Here is a 26,513-nt window from a genome sequence, read left to right on the forward strand (position 1 = left end):
CTAAAAGTATGATAGTTGCTTATTTCCTTGACATCTGATGGGAGGGCATTCCACGGGGCAGGTGCCACTACTGAGAAGGCCCTCTGCCCGGTTCCCTGTAACCTCACTTCTAGCTGCAAGGGAACCACCAGAAGGCCCTCGGCGCTGGACCTCAGTGTCCGGGCAGAACGATGGAGGTGGAGACACTCCTTCAGGTATACTGGGCTGAGGCCGTTTAGGGCTTTAAAGGTCAGCACCAACACTTTGAGTTGTGCTCGGAAACTGGGAGCCAATGTAGGTCTTTCAGGACCGGTGGTACAGTGGTACCTCGGGTTAAGTGCTTAATTTGTTCCAGAGGTCCGTTCTTAACCTGAAACTGTTCTTAACCTGAAGCGCCACTTTAGCTAATGGGGCCTCCTGCTGCTGCCGCGCCACCAGAGCACGATTTCTGTTCTCATCCTGAAGCAAAGTTCTTAACCCGAGGTACTATTTCTGGGTTAGCGGAGTCTGTAACCTGAAGTGTATGTAACCTGAGGTACCACTGTATATGGTCTCGGCGGTCGCTCCCAGTCACCAGTATTTTCTGAGTCACCTTCAAAGGTAGCCCCACGTAGAGCTCATTGCAGTAGTCCAAGCGGGAGACTGTCCAGATCATCATAAGAAGAGTCTGCTGGATCAGGCCAATGGCCCATCAAGTCCAGCACTGTCCTTTCAGTGGCGGCCCAGATGCCTCCCAATGGACAGTCTGCAAGCAGGATTCAAGCAGAAGACCGCTCCCTCTCCTGCTGAGGTTTCCAGCAACTGGTATTCAGAAGTATCGCTGCCTCCAACCCTGGACGCTAGATTTCTGCCACATCACTGCTTCTTGGCGTAACCTACCTCGCAGGGGTGTTGTGGGATAAAATGAGGGGGGAGCAAAAGCCACCTTGAGCTCCTTGGAGGAAGAAAGGTGGGACAGAAGTGCAAGTTCTGCAGCAGGGATTAGGAGGCAGTGATGCCACCAACTTGATTGGCTTTAAAAAAGAGGATTGGGACAAATTCATGGAGGAAAGAGCTATTTGCGGCTACAATCCTCAGTTGCTATGTGTTATGGTGCATTGCGACCCGCATGGCGCTGTGGGTTAACCCACAGAGCCTAGGACTTGCTGATCAGAAGGTTGGCGGTTCGAATCCCCGCAACGGGGTGAGCTCCCGTTGCTCGTACGCCGGCTCCCTCGGCCGATAAAGCGAGATGCGCGCCACAACCCCAGAGTCGGCCACGACTGGACCTAATGGTCAGGGGTCCCTTTACCCTTTACCTATGGTGCATTTGTCATAAAACTGTAGAGTTGCAATGGCCATCTAGCCCAGGGATTCCCCGACTTAGGTCTCCAGCTGTTGTGGACTACAACGCCCATCATCCCTAGCTAGCAGGACCAGTGGTCAGGGATGATGGGAATTGTAGTCCCAAAACAGCTGGAGGCCCAAGTTTGGGAAAACCTGCTCTACAGAGACACATCAACCTTTTTTGCCCAAGACTGCAGGGCACTTGGGCTTTCACTAGCCTGGCGAAATAGAAGAAATAATCTAGATGACCTTCCCTCGCCCGGAATCTTGCTTACAGAACATGAACACCTGATTTTCCCAGCATCCCAATTACGATTGGCTTCTGGGGGCAGGAAGGACACCTGATGAAAAGTCATGCCGAATAAGATGAGTCAGTTGGTGGATATTTCCATCTGATGTGACAGAGGGCTCAGCAATCTGGCTGGTTTGCATACAGTTCCCTGCCCTGAATTATCTGAACTCAAACCTGGAACAGAGGAGTCCAAAAGCTGCAGCCGACAGACACACCTAAGGCAGAAACCCCTCCCAGGCATTGCCTGGTTAAAAAGAATCTCAGGGCGCAGGGTTTGGGGAGAGCTGCTGCCAGTCAGAGTAGGCAGTACAGAGTTAGATGGACCAATGGCCCGGGCTCAGCAAGTGGGCTGTAGCTCAGTGGTAAATCAAACAGTTTGTATATGTTTCAGTCTGAACCCCTAAAAGGTTGTTAGCAGTCAGTACAGGCTAATTTTTATCATTTACAGTGGTACCTCATGTTACGAATTTAATTCGTTCCAGAGGTCCGTTCTTAACCTGAAACCATTCTTAACCTGAGGTACCACTTTAGCTAATGGGGGCCTCCCGCTGCCGCCGGCATGTGATTCCTGTTCTCCTCCTGGGGCAACCCGAGGTACTACTTCCAGGTTAGCGGAGTTTGTAACCTGAAGCGTCTGTAACCCGAGGTGTTTGTAACCCGAGGTAAAGGTAAAGGGACCCCTGACCATTAGGTCCGGTCGTGGCCGACTCAGGGTTTGCGGCGCTCATCTCGCTTTATTAGCTGAGGGAGCTGGCGTACAACTTCTGGGTCATGTGGCCAGCATGACTAAGCCGCTTCCGGTGAACAGAGCAGCGCACGGAGACGCCGTTTACCTTCCTGCCGGAGCAGTACCTATTTATCTACTTGCACTTTGACGTGCTTTCGAACTGCTAGGTTGGCAGGAGCAGGGACCGAGCAACGGGAGCTCACCCCGTTGTGGGGATTCGAACCGCCAACCTTCTGATTGGCAAGTCCTAGGCTCTGTGGTTTAACCCACAGCGCCATCCGCGTCCCAGGTACCACTGTATTATTATTATTATTATTAATTATTATTATTTGCATTCTTTAGTCTCGTTTTGTTTCATGAAAAGTAAACTCAAAGTGGCTTGCTACACATCTTCGCAACTGAGTAGTTACCAAATGGATTTCCAGGACACAAACTGGAGTAGAACCTGTGGCAGAGCGTGCCCAAGCAAGGTAATGCTGCTGTTGCAATTTATGGGAAATTATTTTTAAGCATAAGGGATGTGCGCCTTGTCTGAAGACGAAGAGGCCTATTTACACCGTTAATCGACGGGATGCCTGTAGAATTCATTAAGTGGTTCCAGTTGCATTTTCAAGGCTTTAGTGGAACAAAATGGTGTCCCGGTGGCAGGATCAGGGCACGTAGGACCTCCATTTCCCGAGCAAATGTGCTTAGCTCACCTCTGCAGCTGCTGACGTCACACAAGAGTCTACAAAGTCACACGGCGTTTTGTACGACACGTGGTCTCATTCACCCCAACGCTAAAAGGTTTTTACCCACAGATTCCCACTTGTGGGATCCCCAAGAGCTGGGTTCCTACACCGGAGGAGTTGCCTCTAACCCCCTGATCCAGATAACCTGAGCAAACTCAAGCGTGTGCATGTCACATGAATTGAAATCCTCAGGCCGAATGGCAGTGTGTGGCCCTCCAGACCTCTGTATCTGGCCCTCAGGATCTCAAACCACAAAACTTCCCATCAGGCAACTCACCGGTCCCATAAGACTTCCCCACCCCTTCCCTAAGTAAATGTATTTTAATAAGCCAAGTCCGAAAACGCATAAAATCTTAATCAAATTTACTAAGCTCTCTTTGTTCTAAAGGCACGTACAAATATACACCCTATTACATTATTATTAACACTGAATTTAACAGCCGCGTTGAGCTGTTAAACATATTGCATGTTAGCCGCCCACAAACCAATCATTCCATTTTATCTTTCCACTCCAAAGTAACCTTCTTTTGACCTGGTTTTATTTCATTTGGAAAGCTGATGCCGGAATCTGGATAAAAAATATCTGGGCTGCAAAAATAGGCATCCTTAAAAATAAATAAAAACCACCTTTGCCCCCCTTGAGTGATCAAATCTACAGCAGGTGAGGTTTATAAAGAAAGAGGCATTGTTGTCCAAATAACATTGGCCAATGGGAACTTGGGTTTTGGAGATTCTGTCCAAAAAAACCACAAAACCCCACAGGGGTTGGAAGGAACGGGTTACACAGATAAGCAAGCTTGCAGTGCTGACTGCTGATACAATCCATGCTCAGTCTGAAACCTGGAGGTCTTTTGGGGGATGCAACCCTCTTTTTCCAACCCACAACTCTGAGCGCAAAGGCTGCAGGGTCAGCTCAGACAAGCAAATGCCCCTACAAACCAGCGTTTTAACGAAGCTGCGCTTGGCAGAGAAACCGTATTCCTCTGCCCGGGTGGGAGCAGGGCACAGTTTAAGGTGGAAAAATAGAATGGTGCAAACTTTTTAGAGACTCGAATCAAGAGGGCTTAGCTCAGCATATCTGGAATCCTACCAAGGTTTAAAATGTGTTGAAATTAAGAGAGCTTTTTAAAGATTAAAATAATATTAATAATTAAAGGTTATTCCAAAGGCTAACATTGCACTGAGCCTCAATGTTTCCTCCAAAACAGGAAATAAGGTTCCCCAAGGGATTTGGGGAGGGGGCACCAGTTCCTAAATACAGTTGTGCATTATGAGAGATTGCCACTACTTTAGCAGATCCATAGTGCAGTGGGTCGGTAACCCAACTGCGGCTCCAAGATTAAGGCACCATCGAGAGCTGCATCACTGCATGTAGGGATACTTCCAGTCCCCCAGGGGTGCATGGGTTTCTTTGACGGCTTGGGGGGACGTCCAGCGCAGGATGTAGTGGGGGCTCCCGGGCTTGTCGTTCGTTCCTGTTTCCAAAGGGGGGAAATGCAAACAACAATCTGAGAACAACAATTTCCTTTTTTTTTTCTTCAAAACACAAAACAAGCAAAGCAAGCTGCTAGACCTCATTGCGCCTCCAGCTACTTATTTCACGTTAGGGATTTTCTATTGCTAACACCGTTTTCTTCTTCTTTCACCTGCCTTTTCACTGGTCTTTTGCATTTTTAACTTTTTCTATGGTTTTCTTGCACGGTTCCGTTTTTATTGCGGTAAACTGCTATGACGTGCATTTTTGAAATGCTATTTTTTAAAACAACAACAAGATATTCAATAAATAAATCTTGGAATTTGGAAGTATGCACTATTCCAAAGAAATGTAATATTACATTTCCTCTCGGCACTCCCTGTTAATTCCTTTTGGGCAGCCAACATGGTGTAGAGCAGGGATGTCCAACAGCTCGATCGTGATCTACCCTGCGAGGTGTTGGCAGATCGCTGTTTGATCTCTGGCTACCTTTCCTCAGCCTTGTTGAAACTGACTCCTGCCCTGCCCTCCATTGTTGTCTGATCAGTGGAAGGGAAGACAGAGCTTTCCCTCTGTGGCTGTTATCACTCAAAGCATTATTGTGGTGAGTGACTTTTTCCCTTTGACCCTTGCCTCTAACACCCCTCAAAAAACGGGAAAAGCTCCCTAAGAAAAGTTCAACAACTTTGACCTGAACCCCCCCCCCCCGAAGCGGGGGTAGATAGTTGCCAGATTTTAATTCTGAAAGTAGATCGCAGTCTCTCGGGAATTGGCCACCCCTGGTGTAGAGTGTCAGACCTGGGAGGAGAGACCAGGGTTCAAATCACCCCATTTGGCCTCTCGAAGCGCCCCCCCCCCTGGAGACCTTGGGGGACAGCTGCTGTCCCTCAGCCTAGCCTACCCCACAGGGTCGTTGTGAGGATAAAATGAGGGGGAGCAATAGGCATGCCACTTTGAGCTCCTTGTAGGAAAGACGATGATCGTAGAATTGCAAGGGATTCCAAAGGCTTACCTAGGCCAATTCCATGACAGATGGCCCTCCAGCCTCTGCTTAAATGCAATTATTATTATTATTAATAATAATAATAATAATAATAATAATAATACCCTGCCCATCTGGCTGGGTTTCCCCAGCCACTCTGAGCGGCTTCCAACAAAAGATTAAAATACAATGGTCTGTTAAACATTAAAAGGGCTGCCTTCTGATGTCTTCTAAAAGTCTGGTAGTTATTCTTCTCTTTGACATCTGGTGGGAGGGCGTTCCACAGGGCGGGTGCCACCACCGAGAAGGCCCTCTGCCTGGTTCCCTGTAGCTTTGCTTCTCACAGCGAGGGAACTGCCAGAAGGCCCTCGGTGCTGGACCTCAGTGTCTGGGCAGAATGATGGGGGTGGAGACGCTCCTTCAGGTATACTGGGCCGAGGCCGTTTAGGGCTTTAAAGGTGACTAAAACAGAGAAGGGAGGCAGAAGGTGCTGCGCTGCCCCACCCAGTGCAAAACCCCCACCCAACTTTCGCTCTCGCACACCTGAGGCCCGGGATCCGCCAAACGGCTGCTGTGCCACGACGGAGCCAGTTGACTTGTCGTTGATGTAGAAGTTGCCGGCTGCGTTCCTCAGGACCTTTGACGCTTCGTCAATGACAGCTCTGTAAGAGACACAGAAATGGGGGGTGGGGGGTGGGAAGGAAATCATGTTAAGACACCACAAGGCTACTCCTGTGTGACAGGTCACACAGACAACCCAGAAGACCAGGGATGGAATCACTGGATGTGCCCTGGGGGGGGGGGGGGCAGCCAGTGCCTCTCTCAGCCTAACCTCCCTCGCAGAGTCATTGTGGGTTTGAAATGAGGAGCACAGACAGAACCATGCACCCCACACTCAGCTCTTCGGAGGGGAAAAAGTGGGGTACCAGCCCAATGATATAATAATGAACGATAATAAAACTGGGTCCTTGTCTAGGAAAGACGGCCCAGAATCAAAACCCATACCTATCTAAAATTAGTTCCTCCTCTCTTGACTTGCTCGCACCACCTGATTTGTACTATGCTGGCAAATGTGGTCAGGATGAGACCCTGTGGGGGGGTGGGAGGGGTGGACTCCAGTGCTTACTTATCTTGGGCAAACACTGCCCCCGTGAGGCCATACGGAGAAGTGTTGTCAATCAGCTGAAGGATGTCTTTGTACTGACTCTCCGGGTAAACATACACCGTCAGGATGGGACCGAAAATTTCCTGAATGTGGGGGGGGGGGGAGAAGGGGGGGGAGATAAGAGACAAGAGATGCATCTCAGAGAACAGCACTGGTGTGAGTGTCTAAGCCTCTGCAAATCTTCAAGATCTGTCCCGAACCTTCCAACATTCAGCTTAGATAACACCTAGAGTCAAACTTAGCGGGATGCCACATAATGGGTCTACTCTGAGCAGGACCCCAACTCCCAGCATTGTCCCAGACCACTGGCCAAGCTTGGCTAAAGTTGATGGGAGCTGGAGCCCCAACAACACAAAGAGAGTTGCAAGTTCCCAATCCCTGAACCAGGCTGTCACTTTGCCTTTACTGTCGCTAGATGCCTCCATCGCTTGCCTTCACTGCCCCCCGGCTCCCTCCATCACATCATATAGTGCAGAGATGGGCGACCTATTCATCTCTGGATGCTGCTGGACTACAGCTCCCATCATCCCTGACCATTGTCCTGACTGGATGAAGCTGATGGGACCTGGAGTCCAACGACCCCTGACTGTTAGGTCCAGTCGCGGACGACTCTGGGGTTGCAGCACTCATCTTGCTTTATTGGCCGAGGGAGCCGGCATACAGCTTCCAGATCATGTGGCCAACATGACTAAGCCGTTTCTGGCGAACCAGAGCAGCGCACGGAAACGCCGTTTACCTTCCTGCTGGAGCGGTACCTATTTATCTACTTGCACTGGCATGCTTTTGAACTGCTAGGTTGGCAGGAGCAGGGACCGAGCAACGGGAGCTCACCCCGTTGCAGGGATTCAAACCGCCGACCTTCTGATCAGCAAGTCCTAGGCTCTGTGGTTTAACCCACAGCACCACCCACGTCCCTTTTCCTTTCCTTAGGGTAAATGCCTTCATCCATGGTACCCACCTTGGAAGCTGTGTTGGGGGGGGGGGACGGGGACACAAATACTGTTGGCAATTTTTGCTTTAGCAACCAGCTGGATCAGGCCCATGCCTCATCTAGTCCAGCATCCTGTTCTCTCAGTGGCCAGCCTGATGAAACCCACAAGCAAGACCCGAACCCAATCCCCAATAATAATAATTTATTATTTATACCATTGCCCATCTGGCTGGGTCTCCCCAGCACTCTGGGCGGCTTCCAACAAAGTATTAAAATACAATCCCTTCTTGCAATTTCCAGCAACTAGTATTTAGGAACATTACTGCTTCTGACTGTGGAGGCAGAGCACAGCCATTCAACCCCACCCCCACCCCCCCCACCCCCGGAATCTGTCCAATCCCCTTTCAAAGCCATTCATGTTGGATCTTGTGACTTCCTAGCCACACCAGGCCTCGGTTTCTGGCTTCACACGAAATGTGTGTGTGAGCCACGGAGGACGGTCAACGTTCCCCTGGGAAGAAACGCTGCCCTCTTGGAAAGACCCACCTCTTGCATGATGGGGTCTTTTGGGTCCTTCGTCTCAATAATACACGGCTGGACGAAATACCCAACCTCATCATCGCACCCGCCTCCGGCCAGGATGCTGAGGTTTGACGACGTCTCGGCGTGGCTGAGCCACTTCTTGATGCGCTCGAAAGACTGGAAGAGAAGAAGGATATAAGAACATAAAGAGAAGCTTCCGGATCAGGCCAACGACCCATCAAGTCCACCATCTCACGGTGGCAGAACAGGAAACCAGCAAGTAAGGATCTGGTCACAAGAGCCCTCTTCCCCTTCAGAGAGCCAGTGTGGTGTAGTGGTTAAGAGTGATAGACTCGTAATCTGGGGAACCAGGTTCGCGTCTCCGCTCCTCCACATGCAGCTGCTGGGTGACCTTGGGCTAGTCATACTTCTTTGAAGTCTCTCAGCCCCACTCACCTCACAGAGTGTTTGTTGTGGGGGAGGAAGGGAAAGGAGAATGTTAGCCGCTTTGAGACTACTCCTTCGGGTAGTGATAAAGCGGGGTATCAAATCCAAACTCTTCAAACTCTTTTCCACTGTTTCCAAAAACTAGCATTCAGAAGCATGGCTGCCTGTGGCTAGCAGCCATTGTTAGTCTTCTCCTCCTCCATGAATTTGTCCAATCATCTTTTAAAGCCACACAAGCTGGTGGCCATCACTGCCTCCTGTGGCAGGGAGTTCCGTAGTTTAACAATGTGCTGCATAAAGAAATTCTTTTATCTGCCCTGAATTACCGTATCCCACGTTCAGCTTCATCGGATGCCTAAGGAGTTCTAGTGTTATTTTGAGAGGGAGAAAAAAACCTTTCTCTATCCACTTTCTCCGTGCCACCCATAAATTTATAAGCTTCTATCGGGTCGCCTCTTACTCACCATTTCTCTAAACTAGTTGGGCCTCCAGCTGTTTGTTTTGGACTACAACTCCCATCATCCCTAGTTAGCAGGACCAGCGGTCATGGATGATGAGAATTGTAGTCCAAAAACAGCCGGAGACCCAAGTTTGGGAAAACACTGCTCTAACCCAAAAAGTCCCAAATGCCGCAACCTTCCTTCATAGGGGGGGGGGTCGCTCCCCACCCACACCATCCCTTTGATTATTTTGCTTGTTCTTTTCTGAATCTTTTCCAACTTTATAATATCCCTTTTGAAGGGAGGCGACCAGAACAACAGTATTCCAGATGCAGTCGCACCACAGGTATGTATAATGGCATTACAGCACGGGCAGTTTCCATTTCCATCCCCGCCCTACAAAATTTGGGTGCAACCACCAGAATGGAGGGTTTGTGAAGGAAGGCCCAAGTCCTGCACCCACCCAGATCGCATTCACACAACCGCCTGCATTTGGGTGATCAATACAAGCACCCCGACAGCACTCTACTGTGTCGACTTCAGAGCTGTTCTCCGCTGGTAATCGAGCATCACCCAGGAGGTTAACATTCCTTAGACTCCACTAGGCATTACTAATATATACAGTGGTACCTCGGGTTACATACGCTTCAGGTTACATACGCTTCAGGTTACACGCTCCGCTAACCCAGAAATAGTGCTTCAGGTTAAGAACTTTGCTTCAGGATAAGAACAGAAATCGGGCTCCAGCGGCGCAGTGGCAGCAGGAGGCCCCATTAGCTAAAGTGGTGCTTCAGGTTAAGAACAGTTTTAGGTTAAGAACGGACCTCCGGAACGAATTAAGTACTTAACCTGAGGTACCACTGTAAAGCCCTTAATAGCTTGGGACCAGTTTGCTTACAGAGTCGCCTTAATAGACACCCACTCAACTGCCAAATTCTGCAAAACTGCCACTGTTACAGGTGCCTGTTGTACACTATGCAAAGGATCTTTTGCATGAAGGCGGCAACTACATTTTTGAACTCCCCGCCTCTTGAAATCCAGAACGTGCCAATACTCACAGCGCCCTTTTCAGCGCCCACCAGAAACATTTTTTTTTGCCTATCCACGCGTTCTTCGGCTGACTGGTAGTCTTAATTCTTTTGGAAGTTTTCAGATACCTGCCGATTTCATCGTTTTGTTTGTTTCCGTAAAGCACTCAGAGGTTATACAGTGGTACCTCGGGTTAAGATCTTAATTCGTTTGGGAAGTCCGTTCTTAACCTGAAACTGTTCTTAACCTGAGGTACCACTTTAGCTAATGGGGGCCACCCGCTGCTGTTGTGCCACTGCTGACGATTTCTGTTCTCATCCTGAAGCAAAGTTCTTAACCCGAGGTAATATTTCTGGGTTAGAAATATTTTCTGTAACCTGAAGCGTATGTAACCTGAAGCGTATGTAACCCGAGGTACCACTGTAATGCCCTCAAGCGGTGGCTCCACTCCCTTGGCCAAGGTGGGCTGGCTCCACTTGGGGGTGGGTTGAGCTAGATGGAAGGGACGGAGGCCGCCCCTGACTTTCCTAGGAGGGCCAAGCAAAGGAAAGAAGAGGAGGATTCTGGGAAATGAGAAACTTGCCCCAAAGATAGATCCCCGTGCGGTCAGTGGCGCCTCTTCCCAACCCCTTTGGGTGTGACGAGAGATTAGCCCGATTCAACAGGAGAAGCAAAGGACTTCAAAGGGAAAGTCTCCGGCTACGGGAAGGGGGAAATGTGCCTAGACGGAGCGAAGCAGGGGAACGTGAGGGCGGGGAGCGAAAAGGAGGAGGAGGCGATGGCAGCGGTGGGGTTATCATTATTGACAGATGCCTGCTCCTAAGCTGTGAAAATACGTCTTTAAAGAAAGCATTTGCCGGCTCAGCCGTAATCTCAGCAGGGATTCGCTCAGCAGAAAAGGCAGGAATGGAGGAAGCTGAGCTCCTGGGAGGTGGAGATAGCAGAGCGAGGGGGGGGCCAGGAAGGAAGCGAGGTGGGGGTACGCCACGCAGGACCCAGAGACTGGGGAGGGGGGTGGGACAGGGAGCCATGGAAAGCAGGACAGGGAAGGGCAGGTGGCTGTGGGATCGTTGGCTGTGGGTCCGAGAAGGATCAGGAGGTCAGACCTATATTCCTAGGTGGAAGGAGGAAACGGGTTGGCCGGACTAATTTGGGCCTTTTTCTGTTTCCTTTCTATCCCACCTTTTTCTCCCGAGGAGCTGAAGGCAGCCGACGTTGTTCTCCTCCTCTAATCCCTTCAGCAAACCTGTGAGGTAATTTAGGCTGTCCCAAGACCCCCAAGCGAGTTTCATGGCCAAGTGGGCTGTGGGTGAATTCGAACCCTGGTCTCTGGGGTCCTAGCCCAACACCATAACCGCTACACCACACTGCCTGCAATGCAACTGAAGCACTCCGGAGTTTCGTTGAGGATTCTCCTGAGAGACGTTCGACTGAAGGGCAACTGACAGAGATATGATGCAGAACAAATAGTGTTGAGTCAGGAGGTGGCCAAAGAGAGGGAGGACCCCGATTTGGCTGCAGTTGGAGGGATTCAAGAGGATGGGGGCTTTGTGAGTTTCATTAAGGGCCCTGCTTCCTTCAGGAACCTAAGAAACCCCCGCTGGATCAGGCCAATGGCCCATCTAGTCCAGCGTCCTGTTCTCACAGTGGCTGACCAGAGGCCTCAAAGGGAATCCCACAAGCAGCGCTGAGCACAAGGGAATTCTCCCCTCTAGTGGTTTCCAGAAACTGATGTCCACAGAAGCATCACTGCCTCTGACTGCGGAGGGCAAAGCAGAGTCACTGTGGTTAGTAACCATCAAGAACCCTCTCCTCTGTGAATTTGTCCAGTCCTCAGTGATGGCCATCACTGTATCCAGTGGGAGGGAGTTCCACAGCCTAACCAAGCACTGCATAAAGGAAGACTTTCTTTTATCTTTCCTCAATGTGGTTTACATCAACCGACACCACCCAAAGAACACTACACAATGAAACAAAAAGGTTCTATATGTGGGCCTGTGGAAACGCTGAAAGCCCAGCTAATTGCTGTGGGAATTAAGCCATGAATCCATGCACATGTGTGAACTAGTTTTCCGCCAAGTTTTCCAGGACTAAGCAGCAACCTGCATTGCAGAAGGGCAAAAATCTGCCATAGCCATGAACGTCTTTTGAACCCCTATATGGACAGACCTCTGTAGTCTATGCTCTGGTAACCTCTAGGCTGTTGTTACTGTTTAGTCATTTAGTCATGTCCGACTCTCCGTGACCCCATGGATCAGAGCACGCCAGGCACTTCTGTCTTCCACTGCCTCTCGCAGCTTGGTCAAACTCATGCTGGTAGCTTTGAGAACACTGTCCAACCATCTCATCCTCTGTCATCCCCTTCTCCTTGTGCCCTCCATCTTTCCCAACATCAGGGTCTTTTCCAGGGAGTCTTCTCTTCTCATGAGGTGGCCAAAGTATTGGAGCCTCAGCTTCAGGATCTGTCCTTCCAGGGAGCACTCAGGGCTGATTTCCTTCAGAATGGAGAGGTTTGATCTTCTTGCAGTCCATGGGACTCTCAAGAGTCTCCTCCAGCACCAGAATTCAAAAGCATCAATTCTTTGGCAATCAGCCTTCTTTATGGTCCACCTCTCACTTCCATACATCACTACTGGGAAAACCATAGCTTTAACTATATGGACCTTTGCCGGCAAGGTGATGTCTCTGCTTTTTAAGATGCTGTTTAGGTTTATCATTGCTTTTCTCCCAAGAAGCAAGCGTCTTTTAATTTCGTCACTGCCCCTTCATGGATCACTGCCTTGCCGTGGCGAAGAAGCTTGAATAACTCAGAGAAGCTATGAGCTATGCCGTGCAGGGCCACCCAAGATGGACAGGTCATAGTGGAGAGTTCTAACCAAACGTGATCCACCTGGAGCAGGAACCGGCAAACCACTCCAGTATCCCTACCAAGAAAACTCCATGGACAAAGACCTCTAGGTTAGATTACTGCAATTGCGTTATACATAGGGTGGCCTCTGCGGATGATTTGGAGGCTTCAAGCTGGTCCAGAATTTGGCGGCCAGGTTGCTCACTGGAGCAAGACGGTGTGAGCATATTGCACCGATCCTGGCCTGACTGCGCTGGTTGCCAATTTGTTTCCGGGCCCAATTCAAAGTGCTGCTTTCGATGTGTAAAGCCTTAAACGGCTCAGGACCGCAATACCTCAAGGACAGACTCTCCCCATAAAAGTGACCTGGACCCTGGATCCCTTTTCATGTGCCTCTTCTGTGAGAAGTCTGGAGGGTGGCAACACAAGAACGGGGCCTTCTCTGCAGTGGCTCCCCATCTGTGGAATGCTCACCCCAGGGAGGCTCGCCTGGCACCTTCATTATACACCTCTAGGCACCAGGCAAAAACATTCCTCTTCAACCAGGCCTTCCACCTCTATCTGTGGCTTTTGAGAAGTGGGTGAGACGCATTTCCCCACCCCCACCTTGATTTTACTGCATCTATGTTGCAGGGGTGTAGTTGTAAGTTGCTCTGGGTTGCCTTGGGCAAGATAAAGCAACTAGCCAAGTTAATTAGTAAATAAATGGGGAGTCTCAGGCCCAGGGGCTGATTTGAGGTCCTTGAAGCCTCTCTGTCCAGCCCCTAAGACTCTTGCCAGGCCACACCCCCTCCTCTGAGGCCACACCCCTCACTGCCCCTGCTTTGCACCCCACTAGAGTGTTTTAGCCTGGTGGGGAAGTGCTTCCCTTGAACTCTGAAAATGCCTCTTCCTTCCTTGGGTGGGGGCATAGAAAAGGACATGTGATTGTTTTATTAAAGAACCCAGTGCCGGATTTACGTATAAGCTAAACAAGCTATAGCTTAGGGCCCCACTCTCTTGGGGGCCCCCAAAAAAATTAAAGGGGGGAAAAGGGGATGTACATTTCCAAAATATAAGATAAAAAAAAACTAAAATAAAACCTATATACAGCAAGAGTTGTGTAGGTCCATAAATTTCCATATAGCATATACTCAACACAAAAACCAGTGACAATTTGTTGTTGACAGCTGGCATATAAAGGGCCCCATTACCTTCAGTAGCTTAGGGCCTCAGCAAACGTAAATCCGGCCCAGAAAGTACCCTACTGCGCAAAAGCAAAATTTACCTTTGTTGCCCCTCGCACCTTTGCCTCTGCCCCCACCCACCATGAGACATGGCCCCCGGAAGCCTGCCTAGAAGTGAATGTGGCCCTTGGTCTGCAAAAGGCTGGGCAAGCAGTGGCCAAAGGATTAGGAGTGTGCACATGTGGTGTTGTTGTTGTTGCTGCTGCTGCTAAATTTGTTGCATCCCAATCTTTCTCAAAAAAAGCCCTGGGGTGGCGACTACCAGCAGCTAAGACACAAAACGGATTTTACAGAAACCATAATCTAGAATCCGGTATGATGCTCAAAATAACCAAGAATCCCAGCTTGGCCATACAATTCTCCATTAGTGATGGCGGTTGGCGCCCACTGGGCCCAGTAGGGCAGAAGGCAGGGAGCCAAACAGCAGGTGGCGCTAGAGCAAAAGACAGGCAGGGCCAACCCCTGGTCTGGTTGCAATACAAAAGCCAGGCAGGGAATCACTAGCTTAGGACAGAGTCTACTGGGCCAATGAGATCAACCCTACAGCACCCCAAAAGCCTGTAAGGATAAATGAAGAAAACCAGCGTAGGGGGCAGTCAGAGGTGCACAGGGACGGAATTTCCATAGAGAAATCCTGATTTCACCGTACAGAATTACTGGAGCGACCAGAAAAGAGATACGAATGAAGCCCATTACCTTGTGGTCGATGACAGCAGAGAAGAACGTCTCGAAATCTGTCGGCTGGGGAGAAAACCAAATGAGGGAGAAAAAATGTGAGATGCCTCTTGGTTTCTGTTCTGCCCATCTCCCACCAAAGCGAGGGCTGCATTCATGTCTTACGTTGAAGGTACTGTGATACCATTTTAACACCGCTTTGGCTTCCTCTGAAGGATTCTGGGAACTGTAGTTTGTTAAAGGTGATGAAGGTTGCCTGAGATCCCTCTTCCCCTCCTGAGTTATTCCCTGGGAAGAGGGACTGATTGCTAAACTGCTTTGGAAATTGTAACTCTGGGCGGGGAATGGAGGAACCTCCTAACAACTCAGCAGCCTTAACAAACTACAGTTCCCAGAATCCTTTGGAGGAAGCCATGGATATTTAAAGTGACATGATACTGCTTCAAATTTTCAGCGCAGATGGGGTTCTTTGTTGCGATCAGCCCTGTTTCCGTCGCGCTACAGTTCCGAGTCCCACTAAAAACTATTAATCTCGCTATCTGCAATGGCCGAAACTTACGTAATTAATTGCCAAATGAAGTTCAGTGTCTTTAGGTACAGAAGCTACTATCGTCAGGGCTTTCCCCAAAGAATTCAGGGAGCTGTAGTCTGTTGTGGGTGCTGAGATTTGTTCTTCCCCACACAGAGCTACGATTCCCAGAGTTCCTCAGGAAAAAGGACGGACTGTTAAGGCACTCTGTGAATGTGCTCAATGAAGACACGAATCACAGAGCACGAGATTTGGATGGGGAAGGGATCTAGGTTCAACCCTCGCCATCTATGGCAGGAAGGGGAGCCACCGCATGTTTTGGGGACCCCTCCTGTTTTTGTGACTGTGACCGCTTGCAATATTGTGCTCTGACGTTGCGATCTGCCCTGCGGCCTTGACCCAGGACAAAGGCCCAAGTAGCCCAACATCACACTGCCCAGTAGCCCAGCTGCCCCAAAGGGGAAACTGGCAAGTGGGATCTAGGAGCAAGGGCCCTCTATCTCCTCCTGTGGTTTCCTGGGACTCGGAAGCATCTCGGCCTCTGACTGTGGAGCCAGAGAACTGCCACCGTGGCCAGTAAGGTAAAGGGAGCCCTGACCATTAGGTCCAGTCGCAGACAACTCTGGGGTTGTGGCACTCATCTCGCTTTATTGGCTGAGGGAGCCGGCGTACAGCTTCCAGGTCATGTGGCCAGCATGACTAAGCCGCTTCTGGCGAACCAGAGCAGTGCACGGAAACACCGTTTACCTTCCCACCGGAGTGGTACCTATTTATCTACTTGCACTTTGACGTGCTTTCGAACTGCTAGGTTGGCAGGAGCAGGGACCGAGCAACAGGAGCTCACCCCGTTGTGGGGATTCGAACCGCCGACCTTCTGATTGGCAAGTCCTAGGCTCTGTGGTTTAACCCACAGCTCCACCCGCATCCTGCCACCATGGCTAGTAGCCATCAATAGCTTTCTGGAAAAAAAGGGAGGGATGGCAAAAGGCAGCGATTTTGGTTTTTTTTAATTAGTCTGTTATGTGCAACCAACCCTTGCCTGTGTAGGCAACAAGTTAATTTCTAATTGCCAGAGAGGGGGTGGGGAGTACAGTGGTACCTTGGGTTAAGTACTTAATTCATTCCGGGGGTCCATTCTTAACCTGAAACTGTTCTTAACCTGAAGCACCACTTTAATAATAATAAATAATAATAATAATTATTATTATTATTATTATTATTATTTATTTATTTATTTATTTATTTATACCTGGCTGAGTTTCCCCAGCCACTCTGGGTGACTCCCAATCAGTGTTAAAAACAGTACAGCATTACATATTAAAAACTTCCCTGAACAGGGCTGCCTTAAGATGTCTTCCGAATGTCAGGTAATTATTTATCTCTTTGACATCTGATGGGAGGGCGTTCCACAGGGCGGGCACCACTACCGAGAAGGCCCTCTGTCTGGTTCCCTGTAGCCTCACTTCTCGCAATGAGGGAACCACCAGAAGGCCCTCGGCGCTGGATCTCAGTGTCCGGGCTGAACAATGGGGGTGGAGACGCTCCTTCAGGTATACAGGACCGAGGCCGTTTAGAGCTTTAAAGGTCAGCACCAACACTTTGAATTGTGCTCGGAAACGTACTGGGAGCCAAAGCAGATCTCTCAGAACCGGTGTTATGTGGTCCCAGCGGCCACTCCCAGTCACCAGTCTAGCTGCCGCATTCTGGATTAATTGCAGTTTCCGGGTCACCTTCAAAGGTAGCCCCACGTAGAGCGCGTTGCAGTAGTCCAAGCAGGAGATAACTAGAGCATGCACCAATCTGGCAAGACAGTTCACGGGCAGGTAGGGTCTTAGCCTGCGTACCAGGTGGAGCTGGTAGACAGCTGCCTTGGACACAGAGTTAACCTGTGCCTCCATGGACAGCTGTGAGTCCAAAATGACTCCCAGGCTGCGCACCTGGTCCTTCAGGGGCACAGTTACCCCATTCAAAACCAGGGAATCCCCCACACCAACCCGCTCCCTGTCCCCACAAAACAGTACTTCTGTCTTGTCAGGATTCAACCCCAATCTGTTAGCCGCCATCCATCCTCCAACCGCCTCCAGGCACTCACACAGGACCTTCACCTCCTTCACTGGTTCTGATTTAAAGGAGAGGTAGAGCTGGGTGTCATCTGCATACTGATGAACACCCAGTCCAAACCCCCTGATGATCTCTCCCAGCGGCTTCATATAGATATTAAAAAGCATGGGGGAGAGGACAGAACCCTGAGGCACCCCACAAGCTAATAGGGCCTCCTGCTGCCGCTGTGCCACCGCTGCACAATTTCTGTTCTCAACCTGAAGCAAAGTTCTTAACCTGAAGCACTATTTCTGGGTTAGCGGAGTCTGTAACCTGAAGCGTATGTAACCTGAGGTACCACTGTACTAAGGACGAAGGAGAGAGTTCTGTAGGGAAAGGGGGTGTCAGGCATTGCGGGGAGGGGGCAGGGATGGTCCCGAAAGCGGGGAGGGGGAAAGCAGGGGATAAAGAGGTGCCTTCAATGGGAATTAGCAGCCAGCCAAGTGCAGCCTCTAATCCCATCAGCCACCCGCTGAGCCGCAAAGCCCCTTCAGCGGGAGAGGAGTCTTCCCACTCACATCGCCCACTTTGATCTTCCGGTGCTCTTCCAGGAGCGCGGCTTTGATGCGGGGCCACAGAGAGTCGGGGGCGTAGAGGCGGGAGCAGGCCGAGCACTTCTGCCCGCCGTACTCGAAGGCCGAGCGCAGGGTCCCGCTCACCACGCTGGGCACGTCCGCCGAGGAGTGGACAAAGTGGAAGTTCTTGCCGCCACACTCTGCGCAGAGGGGGAGAGAGAAGGGAGACTTTGGCACAGGAGTTGAGCGGCAGAATGGCGTTGACTTCCGTGCTTTGTGAGAACGTCGGAAGAGCCCTGTGGCTGGATCAGGACCCTGGCCCAGCTTCCTCTTCTCAGAGTGGCCAGCCAGGTACCCTGAGCAGGACTCGAGTCCAGCGGCGACACTCTCCTGCAGTTTCTGGGAGCCGAAATACTCTCTCTCTCTCTCTCTCTCTCTCTCTCTCTCTCTCTCACACACACACACACACACACACACCCCAATCAAACACTGAATTGTTGCTTGTTTTTTATATAATTTTATTTTGCGGTCGTGACACTCTGCTATGTCATTACTGTATGCAAAACCGCTTTGCGGCTCAGGCGAGTGAAAAGCAGCACTGAAATACAGTCGTACCTTGGAAGTCGAACGGAATCCGTTCCAGAAGTCCGTTCGACTTCCAAAATGTTCAGAAACCTAAGCACGGCTTCCGATTGGCTGCAGGAAGCTGCTGCAGCCAATCAGAAGCCCAGCCGGACGTTCAGCTTCCAAAAATAGTTCGCAAACCGGAACAGTCACTTCTGGGTTTGCGGTGTTCAGGAGCCAAAACATTCAAGAACTAAGCTGTTCGAAAACCAAGGTACAGTCATACCTCGGGTTACAGACGCTTCAGGTTGTGGTTTTTTGGGTTACAGGCTGCCGAAACCCAGAAGTACCGGAACGGGTGACTTCCGGTTTCGGCGGTCACGCATGCGCAGAAGCGCTAAATCACGCTTTGCACATGCGCAGAAGAGCCGAATCGCAACCCATGTGTGCGCAGACGCGCCGCTGCGGGTTGCGAACGTGCATCCCACACGGATCACGTTCGCAACCCGAGCGTCCACTGTACAGTTGTATAATGAATGAATGAAACATGGCAGAAGGCAACTCGGAGTCTCCGGGCAAACCATCACCTGAATTTCAGCCTTCCAATCCACATGCCTCCTGGAGGAGTATAAGAAGACCCCAGGTGGATCAAGCCATCTAGCGCAGCATCCTATTCTCACAGCGGCCAAACAGATGCCCATTACAGGAAGCCCACAAGCAAAGCTCAAGAACAAGGGTGCTCTCTCCTAAGAGCCTTGAGATGTGGGGAGAGTTGCTGTTCTGCAGCAGCGAGTTCCAAAGGTTCGCTGCACATCGCACAGCGCAGGTCTGTTTATTTCCAGCCTGCCTGAGCACTTCATGCATTCACTGAGTGACTAACAACCACAATGGCTACAGCTGGAGGCAACTATGCTTCTGAATATCAGTTGCTGAAAGTGGCAGGATGGGGAGAGGGCTCTGGGGTTCAGATCCTGATTGTGGGCTTCCCATTGAGGCATCAAGCTTGGCCACTGTGAGGACAGGATTCTGGGCTAGATGAGCCACGTGTCCTGATCTCGCAGGCTGTTGTTGTGTTCTTAGTTCCTTGGGGGAAAGGAGTAATAACAGCAACTCATGCAAGGAAATACTCAAGTCTTTCCGGCCTCCGTGGAGAATTGGGGCGGCATCACCCACATCAGACGCTTACCCCCAGCAAGCCGTGGGAAGGTGCGGTACCGATCCAGGTTCTCGGAGACCTGCTTCCAGAGGCGTTTGAAGGTTCTGGAAAGGAGGGGAGGAAAAGAAGAAGAAGAGTTTGGATTTGATATCCCACTTTATCACTACCCGAAGGAGTCTCAAAGCGGCTAACATTCTCCTTTCCCTTCCTCCCCCACAACAAACACTCTGTGAGGTGAGTGGGGCTGAGAGACTTCAAAGAAGTGTGACTAGCCCAAGGTCACCCAGCAGCTGCATGTGGAGGAGCAGAGACACGAACCCAGTTCCCCAGATTACGAATCTACCGCTCTTAACCACTACACCACACTGGCTCTCATGATGCAGAATTTCAGAATTCAGGCTCTTCCGATGTTTGTATGAACAGTGATGTTGCATACACACATAATTATATAATAATTATAACACATAATTATAGATTATAATTTCTGTTTCGATCTGTCAAGCCTGCCCCTAAACATATTGTATGTGATCCTGGGTTCAATCTCTAGGGGGTTGGACTAGATGTCCCTGTGGAGTCCCTTCCAGCTCTAACAATTCTACAATTCACAGGGCACCAAATTCTGTTTGCCACCAGCCAGCCGCTTAATTTCTGGCAGAGGCTGCATCAGCAGATTCTCTCTCTCCCTCCCATTACAATTTGCTGTTTTCTGGGGCGAGCGGGAGTTGCCATTTCCACCCCTGCCTGACCCCCCTCTCCTGCAATCTCTGGCTCTCAGAAGACTGCGAGGCTATTAAAAGCGCCAGCCTCCTCTAAACCTCTGAACGAGCGCCACGCTCGGATGCGCCCCTGCTCCTTAAAAGGTGGGGAGCTCATAAATTAGCGCCGGAGTGTGGGACTCCTGGTATGACAGCATTAGCATTTTTATTGTTTTGAAAAGCAAGAGTTTGGTCACACTTGAAATCAAAAAGAAAGAAAAAAGAGGGGGGAGAGAGAGAGAACGAAATGAAGTACTTCTGGCTTTGCCTCTCCTGCACTCTGCCACGGACAGGAAGTGTCAACCTATAAACAGGAAGTTGAGCAACCCGTAAACACACCTTCCAGGAAGTATCAGCCAATAAACAGGAAGTTGAGAAACGTGCAAATACAACTTCCAGGAAGTGTCAGTGTGTAAGCAGGAAGCTGAGCATCCCGTAAACAACTCTTCCAGGAAGTGGTACCTATAAACAGGAAGTCAAGCATGCTGCAAATTCACCTTGCAGGAAGTATCAGTCTATAAACAGGAAGTTGAGAAACTTGCAAATACAACTTCCAGGAAGTGTCAGTATGTAAGCAGGAAGTAAACAACTCTTCCAGGAAGTGGCAGCCTATAAATAGGAAGCTGAGCTGCCCACAAATATGACCTCCAGGAAGTGGAAGCTTGTAAACAGGAAGCTGAGCATCCCGTAAACAGGTCTTCCAGGAAGTAGCTTGTAAACAGGAAGCTGAGCATCCCGTAAACAGGTCTTCCAGGAAGTAGAAGCTTGTAAACAGGAAGCTGAGCATCCCGTAAACAGGTCTTCCAGGAAGTGGAAGCCTATGAACAGGAAATTGAACAACCTGTAAAGACAACTTCAAATCGGTGGCAGCCTACAAACAGGAGGTCTCCCACCCCTCCTAACTCACGGTACACTGCCGGTGAAGTTGAGCCCACAAAAGTGCTCCGAGGCGGTCACTGTATCGCCAAAAACGGGGCCGTCGGCTGGGACGAACTGGATGACGTTGGGCGGGAGCCCGGCTTCCAAAAGGATCTTGTAGACGGCATAGCTGGACAGCATGGCTGTGTCGCTAGGTTTCCAGAGGACCACGTTCCCCTGGAAGGGGAGAAAGCAAAGGCCACAAAGCAAATCAGATTTGTCACAGAATCATAGAAGTGTAGACCTGGAAGGGATTCTAGTCCACCCGCCTGCAATGCACTTGGTATTTAGTTAGGACAGTTAAATGGAACCTCCAAGTTCAGGGGCAGTGTACCTGAGAATGCCAGCTGCTTTGCAGAAACAAGGGCAGAGAGCTGTTGCCTTTGTGCCCTGATTTTTGGCTTCCCAGATGCGTCTGATCAGCTGGCGTGGGAAGCAGGAGGCTGGCTTGACTTTGGGCCTTTGGATGTTGTTAAATAGCCACTGTGGCACGGAATGGAGCCTTTGTGTACGGGTGCAGTCTATCTCCAAAATGCCAGTCGCTCGGGGACAAGCAGTAGGAGAGACAAGAATAGGTGGGCTCGCTGCGGTCTCACTCAGCAGGCTGAACACTGAACAGGAAGCTGCCTTATCAGACCAATTGGTACATATAGCTCAGTATTGTCTACACGAACTGGCAGCAGCTCCCAGGGCTTCACAAAGAGGACATCTCAAGCCTACCTGGAGATGGCAGGAATGAGCTCTGCAGGTATGAAAGACTTTCCCAGGTTGAGCCTCACCTCAAAAAGGACACTGTCGAGTTTCAAAAGGTTCAGAACAGGGCAAAGCGATCGAGGGGGTGTAGAGACTCCCCTGCGAGAAAAGGTTGCAGCATTTGGGACTTTTTAGTTTAGAGCAGGGTTTCCCAAACTTGGGTCTGTTTTTGGACTACAACTCCCATCATCCATGTCTAGCAGGACCAGTGGTCATGGATGATGGGAATTGTAGTCCAAAAACAGCTGGAGACCCAAGTTTGGGAAACTCTGGCTTTGAGAAAAAGCAAGGAAGAGGGGGCATGATAGAAGTTTACAAATTTGGGCGTGGCATGGAGAAAGCAGAGAGAGAAAATATTTTCTCCCTCTCTCGTAACACTAGAACTCCTCCAACGCAGCCAAACGTTGGAAGATTCGAGACAGATAACATGAAATAACTTGTTCATGCAGCGTATAAACTATGGAACTGCCTGCCACTGGAGGCAGTGATGGCTCCCAACCTCTGTTTTTGCGGAAAACTACAGGAGGGGAGAAGGCCCTTGCGCTTGAGGGACTAGTTGGGACAGTGGCCTGATTATTCCTAAATTCATACGTTCTTGAATTTGAGAGATTGGATAGGTGCTTTTGTCCCTAACCCACTCTCCTCCCCGTCTCAGGATTGCCTAGCAAACTTCGAGAAAGTTTCCTAGTTTTGAAAAAAGACCTTTTTGTAAAATGTCCGGAGGACGGCAAGGGGAGGGAGGGTGATGTTTAAGAACCGGAACGCTTTCCCCGTGAGATGCTCAGCTCAGCAGGCAGCAGGAGGGACACCAGGAGGGACCCCCCCTGGTGTTCAAAAAGCACAGGGCCGGGTGTAGAAATACGTGGTGAGGGGGGAGAAACACTTCTCCCCAAAACTCCCCCTGCCACTGGTTGGTGGGGGGAGGACAGAACACCAAAGAGCTGCCCAGGCCCCCCCCCCCCCCCCCGATTACTCACCATCAAAGCGGGAGCTCCTGCCAGGTTCCCTCCGATGGCGGTGAAGTTGAAGGGGGAGACGGCAGCAACGAAACCCTGCAGGAGTAGGGAAAAAAGGATGAATTAGGACCGTGGAATAAGCAGCCACGGAAGAGTTTCTCGAGGGGGAGGGGGAGGGTTAGGGTTAGGGTTAGGGCGAGCGAGCGAATGAGCCCACAAAAGCATCTGTAGCATCTGTTTTTTTAAAATATGCACAGGGCTGCAGCTCCCTGAGAAACTTCGCTTTCATTAAAAAAAAACCACACAGCCCTGCAAAGCTTCTAGCCCTCATTGTGCACAGGCAAGCTTGAAACCATGCAGAAGTCAGAAAAGGTCGGTGAGCGGGACTAATAAGATGGTCAGAAGTTGGGGGGCGAACGTCTCCCCGCCATTTAGCAAAGTGCTTAATAATAATAATAATAATAATAATAATAATAATAATAATAATAATTTATACCTCGCCCATCTGGCTGGGTTTCCCCAGCCACTCTGGGCAGCTTCCAACAAAAGATTAAAATACAGTGGTCTGTTAAACATTAAACGCTTCCCTGAACAGGGCTGCCTTCAGATGCCTTCTAAAAGTGAGATAGTTGTTTATTTCCTTGACATCTGATGGGAGGGCGTTCCACAGGGCGGGTGCCACTACCGAGAAGGCCCTCTGCCTGGTTCCCTGTAACTTGGCTTCTTGCAGCGAGGGAACCACCAGAAGGCTCTCAGCGCTGGACCTCAGTGTCCGGGCAGAACGATGGGGGTGGAGATGCTCCTTCAGGTATACTGGGCTGAGGCCATTTAGGGCTTTAAAGGTTAGGGTTAGGGTCAGCACCAACACTTTGAATTGTGCTTGGAAACATACTGGGAGTCAGAGTAGATCTTTCAAGACCGGTGTTATGTGGTCTCGGCAGCCACTCCCAGTCACCAGTCTAGCTGCGGCATTCTGGTAGCCCCACGTAGAGCACATTGCAGTAGTCCAAGCGGGAGATAACTAGAGCATGCACCACTCTGGCGAGACAGTCCGCGGACAGGTAGGGTCTCAGCCTACGTACCAGATGGAGCTGGTAAATAGCTGCCCTGGACACAGAACTGACCTGGATTGTTGTCTTTATGATCATAGAATTACAGAGTTAGAAGGAAACCCCCCCCCCCCGATCTTCTGGTCCAACCACCCCCAGTCACAATGGTCTCTATCCTGACTGTCGCATAGAGGGTATCCCACCCCAGGGGGGAACAACCTTTGTGCCCCACCTCCAGCCCCCGATAGATCATGCTGTTGGTACTGGGGGGAACGCTGAGCGGCTGCTGTTCCTCCAGCTCCACTGCGTATTTGGCATTGAAACGGAAGAAGTCGATCAGCTCCGCGGCCGCGTCAATCTCCGCCTGGATGACGGTCTTTGCCTGGTTTAAACAAACAAAACTTTCCAAAGTTGCCATTCTTCCAAGTTCATGTTCGGTCCCTTATCCACACGGGCCTCTGCTTCCCTCCCCTTAACACAGAGCTACCACATAATACTCTTTCAGCATTCGTAAAAGAAAAATGAGCAGAACAATGAAATTATTACTTTTAAAAAAAGTTAAAATCAAACATTTGAAACACTGGAAAAAATCAACAAGGTGTTGAAAATCGGATCAAAACTCTCGCAAGCATTCTATGTGTCTGGATCGACTTTGCCTAATCAAAAACGTTTTCAGCAGGCACCAGGTGTATGGTGAAGATGCTTGCCCGGTATCAAGGGGCAGAGAGTTCCAAAGACTAGGTGCAAAAATATTGGGTTTCTTTTCTTTTGCAACCATACAATCCAAGGACTGTAGAGTTGGAAGGGACTGCCAAGGGTCAACCCCCTGCAATCAAGCAGTATATAAAATTTTAGTAAAAGAAAGAAATACAGTCATACCCTGGGTTACAGACACTTCAGGTTGCGTTTTTTTGGGTTGCGGACCACCGAAACCTGGAAGTAAAGGAACAGGTTACTTCTGGGTTTCGGTGGCCGTGCATGCGCAGAAGTGCTAAATTGTGCTTTGCGCATGCGCAGCAGCGCCAAATTGCAACCCGCGCATGCACAGATGCGGGTTGCGAACACTGCGGGTTGCCAACGTGCATCCCACACAGATCACGCTCGCAACCTGAGCGCCCGCTGTAAATGATATTGCTTCTTTCAGATTTTTGTTTCTAACTCAACACAGGCCGCGGGAAGGCAGAGAGGGTCCTAACCACAGAAGCATCTCCCATAATCCCTTGCACAGCCTGCTGGGGTTTTAGACCCGCCACACACCACACACCTGTCCCACCATGGTCTTGGCCAGGATTTCCGCTCTCCTGGGACCGCTCAGTAGGTTGGCCGCTTTGAAAAATATCTCTGCACGGTCCTGGACAGGCCGTAGGTCCCATTCCCTTCGGGCGGCCACAGCGGCGTTGATGGCCTTGTTCAGCAAGTCCTGGTTGGCAGAGAAGACGACAGGGGAGGTTTATAAGAATTAATAAATTGAAGACAGAGGTCCTTTGGCTGGGAAGGGACGATATGGGATTGGGGGGGCAACTCCCATCTCTTGCGGGGGCGCAATTAGTGCCAGCACCGTCCGTTACGAGTTTGGGTGTAATCTTCAACACCTTGCTTTCCATGGAGGCGCAGATTGCAGCTATAACAAAGGCGGCATTTTTTCATCTCCACCAAACTAAGCAGTTGGCTCCTTACCTCTCTCGCCCTGACCTAGCCACTGTGATCCACGCGACGGTCACCTCTAGACTGGATTATTGTAACTCGCTCTACGTGGGGCTGCCCTTGAGACTGACCCAGAAACTCCAGCGGGTGCAGAATGCCATGGCGAGACTCCTTACGGGGTCCTCGCTGCGAGATCACATTCACCCGGTGCTATACCAGCTGCTCACCTTATCTGCGTAGCAGTATTTGGCCACTTTGTGGGAATGGTTGAAAGGCTGAAAAAGAAAAGAAAAAGGTATTTTTGGAGGTCCTTATAGTAACGTTCTGCCCGTCTACTCAGAAACCAGCCCCATCTCCCAAGGTTCAACGGGATTTACCCCCAGGTGGTGCAAGGGATGCGGGTGGCGCTGTGGGTTAAACCACAGAGCCTAGGGCTTGCCGATCAGAAGGTCGGCGGTTCGAATCCCCACAATGGTGTGAGCTCCCATTACTCGGTCCCTGCTCCTGCCAACCTAGCAGTTCGAAAGCACGTCAAAGTGCAAGTAGATAAATAGGTATCGCTCTGGCGGGAAGGTAAACGGCGTTTCCGTGCTCTGGTTCGCCAGAAGCGGCTTAATCCTGCTGGCCACATGACCCGGAAGCTGTATGCCGGCTCCCTCGGCCATTAAAGCGAGATGAGCGCCACAACCCCAGAGTGGGTCATGACTGGACCTAATGGTCAGGGGTCCCTTTACCTTTACCTTTAAGTTTATATAGGATAGCAGTAGTCTTAGCTAGGAA

The 26,513-nt window shown here is 50.3% G+C and overlaps 1 protein-coding gene across 1 annotated transcript in view; it reads right to left on the reverse strand.

Annotated features, from left to right (window-relative positions):
- Window positions 1-3,403: 3,403 nt before the first annotated feature.
- Window positions 3,404-26,513, reverse strand: part of ALDH4A1 (aldehyde dehydrogenase 4 family member A1) — a 30,306-nt gene continuing 7,196 nt past the window's right edge. The window contains exons 4-15 of the mRNA XM_028741574.2: window positions 25,961-26,008; window positions 25,354-25,509; window positions 24,322-24,471; window positions 23,062-23,136; window positions 21,321-21,508; window positions 19,689-19,762; window positions 17,942-18,138; window positions 14,816-14,860; window positions 8,154-8,306; window positions 6,638-6,759; window positions 6,055-6,173; window positions 3,404-4,530 (exon numbers count right to left, since the gene is read on the reverse strand). Of these exons, the coding sequence (XP_028597407.2) occupies window positions 4,418-4,530; window positions 6,055-6,173; window positions 6,638-6,759; window positions 8,154-8,306; window positions 14,816-14,860; window positions 17,942-18,138; window positions 19,689-19,762; window positions 21,321-21,508; window positions 23,062-23,136; window positions 24,322-24,471; window positions 25,354-25,509; window positions 25,961-26,008 (1,440 nt within the window). The 3' untranslated portion in view covers window positions 3,404-4,417. The remainder of the gene's footprint in view (window positions 4,531-6,054; window positions 6,174-6,637; window positions 6,760-8,153; window positions 8,307-14,815; window positions 14,861-17,941; window positions 18,139-19,688; window positions 19,763-21,320; window positions 21,509-23,061; window positions 23,137-24,321; window positions 24,472-25,353; window positions 25,510-25,960; window positions 26,009-26,513) is intronic.

Source organism: Podarcis muralis, chromosome 7 (assembly GCF_964188315.1).
Source record: "Podarcis muralis chromosome 7, rPodMur119.hap1.1, whole genome shotgun sequence".
Taxonomy (NCBI): domain Eukaryota; kingdom Metazoa; phylum Chordata; class Lepidosauria; order Squamata; family Lacertidae; genus Podarcis; species Podarcis muralis.